General features: G+C 49.9%; 1 protein-coding gene across 1 annotated transcript; it reads right to left on the bottom strand.

Annotated features, from left to right (window-relative positions):
* Positions 1 to 3,132: 3,132 nt before the first annotated feature.
* Positions 3,133 to 4,392, bottom strand: LOC139435424 (golgin subfamily A member 6-like protein 2). Its single transcript, XM_071206093.1, has one exon. It carries the CDS (start codon positions 4,390 to 4,392, stop codon positions 3,133 to 3,135), a length of 1,260 nt encoding a protein of 419 aa, XP_071062194.1.
* Between the last annotated feature and the right edge of the window lie 2,860 nt (positions 4,393 to 7,252).

Raw genomic sequence — 7,252 nt, forward strand, 5'->3', positions numbered from 1 at the left:
TAGCTGGTGAAGGTGCAGCTAGTCTGAAGTACTTTGTAGACTGCAGGGTAGCTGGTGAAGGTGCAGCTAGTCTGAAGTACTTTGTAGACTGCAGGGTAGCTGGTGAAGGTGCAGCTAGTCTGAAGTACTTTGTAGACTGCAGGGTAGCTGGTGAAGGTGCAGCTAGTCTGAAGTACTTTGTAGACTGCAGGGTAGCTGGTGAAGGTGCAGCTAGTCTGAAGTACTTTGTAGACTGCAGGGTAGCTGGTGAAGGTGCAGCTAGTCTGAAGTACTTTGTAGACTGCAGGGTAGCTGGTGAAGGTGCAGCTAGTCTGAAGTACTTTGTAGACTGCAGGGTAGCTGGTGAAGGTGCAGCTAGTCTGAAGTACTTTGTAGACTGCAGGGTAGCTGGTGAAGGTGCAGCTAGTCTGAAGTACTTTGTAGACTGCAGGGTAGCTGGTGAAGGTGCAGCTAGTCTGAAGTACTTTGTAGACTGCAGGGTAGCTGGTGGAGGTGCAGCTAGTCTGAAGTACTTTGTAGACTGCAGGGTAGCTGGTGGAGGTGCAGCTAGTCTGAAGTACTTTGTAGACTGCAGGGTAGCTGGTGGAGGTGCAGCTAGTCTGAAGTACTTTGTAGACTGCAGGGTAGCTGGTGGAGGTGCAGCTAGTCTGAAGTACTTTGTAGACTGCAGGATAGCTGGTGGATTTACTCCAGGTGGAACTAAAGTCTGATTCAACACTTGATTAGATTTCACATCCTTCATCCAGATCTGAGAAGTAACTAGAGGTATTAAATACATGTAGTGGAGTAGAAGTACACCATGTACCTCTGAACTGTAGTGCAGTAGAAGTACACCATGTACCTGTGAACTGTAGTGAGTAGAAGTACACCATGTACCTCTGAACTGTAGTGAGTAGAGGTACACCATGTACCTCTGAACTGTAGTTTAGAAGTACACCATGTACCTCTGAACTGTAGAGGAGTAGAAGTACACCATGTACCTCTGAACTGTAGAGGAGTAGAAGTACACCATGTACCTCTGAACTGTAGAGGAGTAGAAGTACACCATGTACCTCTGAACTTTAGTGTAGAAGTACACCATGTACCTCTGAACTGTAGAGGAGTAGAAGTACACCATGTACCTCTGAACTGTAGTGGAGTAGAAGTACACCATGTACCTCTGAACTGTAGAGGAGTAGAAGTACACTATGTACCTCTGAACTGTAGAGGAGTAGAAGTACACCATGTACCTCTGAACTGTAGTGTAGAAGTACACCATGTACCTCTGAACTGTAGAGGAGTAGAAGTACACCATGTACCTCTGAACTGTAGAGGAGTAGAAGTACACCATGTACCTCTGAACTGTAGAGGACTAGGAGTACACCATGTACCTCTGAACTGTAGTGCAGTAGAAGTACACCATGTACCTCTGAACTGTAGAGGAGTAGAAGTACACCATGTACCTCTGAACTGTAGAGGAGTAGAAGTACACCATGTACCTCTGAACTGTAGAGGACTAGAAGTACACCATGTACCTCTGAACTGTAGAGGAGTAGAAGTACACCATGTACCTCTGAACTGTAGAGGAGTAGAAGTACACCATGTACCTCTGAACTGTAGAGGAGTAGAAGTACACCATGTACCTCTGAACTGTAGTGCAGTAGAAGTACACCATGTAAATCTGACCTGTAGAGGACTAGAAGTACACCATGTACCTCTGAACCGTAGTGCAGTAGAAGTACACCATGTACCTCTGAACTGTAGAGGAGTAGAAGTACACCATGTACCTCTGAACTGTAGTGCAGTAGAAGTACACCATGTACCTCTGAACTGTAGAGGAGTAGAAGTACACCATGTACCTCTGAACTGTAGAGGAGTAGAAGTACACCATGTAGCCTACCTCTGAACTGTAGTGCAGTAGAAGTACACCATGTACCTCTGAACCGTAGTGCAGTAGAAGTACAACATGTACCTTTGAACTGTAGTGCAGTAGAAGTAAACCATGTAGCCTACCTCTGAACTGTAGAGGAGTAGAAGTACACAATGTACCTCTGAACTGTAGAGGAGTAGAAGTACACCATGTACCTCTGAACCGTAGTGCAGTAGAAGTACACCATGTAGCCTACCTCTGAACTGTAGTGCAGTAGAAGTACACCATATACCTCTGAACTGTAGTGGAGTAGAAGTACACCATGTACCTCTGAACTGTAGAGGACTAGAAACCATGTACCTCTGAACTGTAGTGCAGTAGAAGTACACCATGTACCTCTGAACTGTAGAGGAGTAGAAGTACACCATGTACCTCTGAACTGTAGTGCAGTAGAAGTACACCATGTACCTCTGAACTGTAGAGGAGTAGAAGTACACCATGTACCTCTGAACTGTAGAGGAGTAGAAGTACACCATGTACCTCTGAACTGTAGAGGACTAGAAGTACACCATGTACCTCTGAACTGTAGTGCAGTAGAAGTACACCATGTACCTCTGAACTGTAGAGGACTAGAAGTACACCATGTACCTCTGAACTGTAGTGCAGTAGAAGTACACCAAGTAAGGACCCTCTGTCCTTAGACCCTCTGTCCTCAGACCCTCTGTCCTCAGACCCTCTGTCCTCAGACCCTCTGTCCTCAAACCCTCTGTCCTCAGACCCTCTGTCCTCAGACCCTCTGTTCTCAGACCCTCTGTCCTCAAACCCTCTGTCCTCAGACCCTCTGTCCTCAGACCCTCTGTCCTTAGACCCTCTGTCCTCAGACCCTCTGTCCTCAGACCCTCTGTCCTCAGACCCTCTGTCCTCAAACCCTCTGTCCTCAGACCCTCTGTCCTCAAACCCTCTGTCCTCAGACCCTCTGTCCTCAGACCCTCTGTCCTCAAACCCTCTGTCCTCAGACCCTCTGTCCTCAGACCCTCTGTCCTCAGACCCTCACATCGTACAAGGAAAAACTTCCAGAGAAAACCCACAGCTTAAGGGAAACAGCTGGCACGTTGTTGTTCAGATAGATCTCATGTTTGTAACTAAATGAAACATGAATTGAAACAAAACACGGTATGAACTGAGGAGGGACTCTCGTGAGGTTCATGTGTTTTCTTCACTCCGCTGGGAAACTGCTCTCATGTCAAGAAGCATCAGATCAGTGCATGCACTGCCTCGTCCAATCAGTGAGCGATACACGGTCCTCGGTCCTCGCTCTCGATCCTCGCTCCTCGGTCCTCGCTCTCACTCCTCGCTCTCGCTCCTCGCTCTCGCTCCTCGCTCTCGATCCTCGCTCTCGATCCTCGCTCCTCGCTCTCGATCCTCGCTCTCGATCCTCGCTCTCGATCCTCGCTCCTCGCTCTCGATCCTCGCTCTCGATCCTCGGTCCTCGCTCTCGATCCTCGCTCCTCGGTCCTCGCTCTCACTCCTCGCTCTCGCTCCTCGCTCTCGCTCCTCGCTCTCGATCCTCGCTCTCGATCCTCGCTCCTCGCTCTCGCTCCTCGCTCCTCGCTCTCGATCCTCGCTCCTCGCTCTCGATCCTCGCTCTCGATCCTCGCTCTCGATCCTCGCTCTCGATCCTCGCTCTCGATCCTCGCTCCTCGGTCCTCGCTCCTCGCTCTCGATCCTCGCTCCTCGCTCTCGGTCCTCGTTCTCGATCCTCGCTCCTCGCTCCTCGATCCTCGCTCCTCAATCCTCGATCCTCGCTCCTCGTTTCTCGATCCTCGATCCTCGCTCCTCGTTCCTCGTTCCTCGATCCTCGCTCCTCGTCCCTCGCTCCTCGCTCCTCGATCCTCGCTCCTCGCTCCTCGATCCTCGCTCCTCGATCCTCGATCCTCGATCCTCGCTCCTCGTTCCTCGCTCCTCGCTCCTCGTTCCTCGTTCCTCGTTCCTCGATCCTCGCTCCTCGTTCCTCGCTCCTCTGTCCTCGTTCCTCGTTCCTCGTTCCTCGCTCCTCGTTTCTCGATCCTCGATCCTCGCTCCTCGATCCTCGCTCCTCGTTCCTCGATCCTCGTTCCTCGATCCTCGTTCTTCGATCCTCGCTCCTCGCTCCTCGATCCTCGCTCCTCGTTCCTCGATCCTCGCTCCTCGTTTCTCGATCCTCGATCCTCGCTCCTCGTTCCTCGTTCCTCGATCCTCGCTCCTCGTCCCTCGCTCCTCGCTCCTCGATCCTCGCTCCTCGCTCCTCGATCCTCGCTCCTCGATCCTCGATCCTCGCTCCTCGTTCCTCGCTCCTCGCTCCTCGTTCCTCGTTCCTCGTTCCTCGATCCTCGCTCCTCGTTCCTCGCTCCTCTGTCCTCGTTCCTCGTTCCTCGTTCCTCGCTCCTCGTTTCTCGATCCTCGATCCTCGCTCCTCGATCCTCGCTCCTCGTTCCTCGATCCTCGTTCCTCGATCCTCGTTCTTCGATCCTCGATCCTCGCTCCTCCGGCAAAAATAAGGCCATTGGGACGCTACTCAAGATGGCGCAGACAAATCAACTTCCGGTGAGACCGAGGCCGAGGAGCGAGGAAATGAAAATAGTGGACCTGAGACGGGGCCCCTGACTGCAGTTGCTTCAGCGAGTAGAAGCTAGTAAGCTACTATTCGATTTGTGTTAGATAGGCACCACATGTTTCATATGCAGACCTTATCTTCCTGTTCCATGTTCAAATACACATTTTCAGTGGTCATTTTTTCTGGGTCATGGAAAATGAGGTAGAGGTCATTGAGAGGTCATGGAGAGGTCATGGAGAGGTCATGGAAAATGAGGTAAAGGTCATTGAGAGGTCATTGAGAGGTCATTGGTGAAAAAGTGTATGAACCCTGGGTATCACTGTTTATTAATATTGTGTTAAGAATGTTTATAACAGAAGACACAATGAATGACGAAGGACAAACACAAGATAAATACAATACATGTTTAGAAGAATAACTGATTATTAATTATTATTGATACAAATATATATATAGAACATGTATTAGGCTGTATGATTGCTTTGTCATATTTCCCATCATAAGGTACTCATCATGTAAAAAAGGAATTGCAACAGGGGGTCCCGCCAGAGGATAGTGCTACGGGGTCCTCGGCATGGCAACGTTCGGGAGCCCCTGACCTAACCTATGCAATATGGTTGCCTAAACATAACACGTATTGATATTTCACATGAAAAGCTTTTGAAATGAAGACACACAGTTGTTACAGGGGTATAGCAGTACATGTGCCATCCAATCAAAATGTGTCCCTGCTGATCTGAAAGGTCTTGTCAGTCAGCACCATCTAGTGGAGAGCTAGTAGAACTGCGTCACCTCCATCACCTCTCACCTTGACCTGCTCTCCTTCCCGTTCGACCTGTTCTCACGTCACTCGACGTGTTTTGATACTCTGAAGGGAGTGACGGCGTCCTCAGATCAGATACACGCAGACACAGGACTGAGGAGGAAGACATGAGCAGAGCTTCCTCCACACGTGCAGGCGTCTGAACTGAGCTGAAGGGAATTCAACAGGTGAGAAGAGGATTGAAATGCTTGTTTGGTGTGTACGTTCATTAGGTCCATGACGATGCATCTGGGGATGGATACAGCCAACACATGACTCGAGCTAATTCCTCTTCATCCGTAACGTTTGATGGTCAGCATCCCTCCGATCACATGGTGCGGTACCACTGTTTAACTGGTCAGAGCAGATACGTTTCTTGGTGCTGATTCTATATATCGAACCCAAAGTATTGCAGAGAACTCACCTCAGAATGATTTGAGAAAGACTTCCTCGTTATGGCGACAGCACTTGGCAGCAGTTTGACTGTAATCTGATCCACTTCTTCAGTGGAAAATGCAGGGAGTGTCTGATAGGCTCTCAACACTCAGATCAACATGACTGACATGTTAGTTTTTAATGTTTTAGCATTGAAACATAGCAGACGTGATACCTGAGTGTAAAGGGCCTGTCTGTCCGTACTGACGCTGCGTTCAGAGACGGCCCAGTGGAGTCTCATGTTGGCTGGACTTTGTATTTAAAGAGGAATCTGTATCACTTTGATGAAATGCTTCTGTATCACTGTTTCATTGGAGAGGACTCGTGTTTGTTGATGCTGATTCTATAAATCTATAGTATTGTGGAGAATGTCCCTCGGAGAAGAAGAACCATTTAAACAAAGACGTCCTTGAACTGGTGCCAGCTGTTGGCAGCAGTTTGATTGTAATCTGACATCAGATCCACAGTGAGAGATGCAGGGAGTGTCTGATCCGGTCCAACAGCTCCGATCAGCGCGACTGACATGTTTTAAAAAAAGAAAAGGTTCAGCAGATGTGATATAATAATAATAGATGTATTCTGTTAGCGCTTTTACAGGCGCTCAAAGACGCTTTACAGATATAGTGAAAAGAAAGGAACAACAAATAAATATATAGTTAAAGTCAAATAATACAAAAACAATCACACATTAAAAGCCAGATTGAAGAGGTGAGGGCCGTCTCTGATGGGTGGTGCAGCAGGTCTGTGAGGTGGGGAAGGGGTGTGGTGGTGCAGCAGGTCTGTGAGGTGGTGTGGTGGTGCAGCAGGTCTGTGAGGTGGTGTGGTGGTGCAGCAGGTCTGTGAGGTGGGGAAGGGGTGTGGTGGTGCAGCAGGTCTGTGAGGTGGGGGAGGGGTGTGGTGGTGCAGCAGGTCTGTGAGGTGGGGAAGGGGTGTGGTGGTGCAGCAGGTCTGTGAGGTAGGGGGAAGGGGTGTGGTGGTGCAGCAGGTCTGTGAGGTGGTGTGGTGGTGCAGCAGGTCTGTGAGGTGGGGAAGGGGTGTGGTGGTGCAGCAGGTCTGTGAGGTGGGGGAAGGGTGTGGTGGTGCAGCAGGTCTGTGAGGTGGGGGGAGGGGTGTGGTGGTGCAGCAGGTCTGTGAGGTAGGGGGGGGGGGCCTGATTGTTGAGGGCTTTGTGAGTAATGAGGAGGACTTTGAAGTTGATTCTTTGACGGACGGGGAGCCAGTGGAGGTTCTGGAGGACGGAGTGATGTGGTCTCGGGAGCGGGTGTGGGTGAGGGGGCGGGCAGCAGAGTTCTGGATATGTTGGAGTTTATTGAGGAGGTTGGATGGTCTGCCGTAAGGATGCTATTGCAGTAGTCGAGTCGTGAAGTGATGAATGCATGAGTCAGGGTCTCAGAGGACGAGAGTGATGGCGGAGACGGGCAATGTGTGTGAGGTGGAACAAGGTGGTCCTGGTGATGTGATTTATGTGGTGGTTGAATTTGAGCTGACTGTCGAAGATGACTCCGAGGTTGCGGATGTGAGGGGGGGGATAGAGTGTGGCTGTCAATGGTGAAGTTGAAATTCTGGATGTCTT

The sequence above is a fragment of the Pseudochaenichthys georgianus genome, chromosome 16 (assembly GCF_902827115.2).
Source record: "Pseudochaenichthys georgianus chromosome 16, fPseGeo1.2, whole genome shotgun sequence".
Taxonomy (NCBI): domain Eukaryota; kingdom Metazoa; phylum Chordata; class Actinopteri; order Perciformes; family Channichthyidae; genus Pseudochaenichthys; species Pseudochaenichthys georgianus.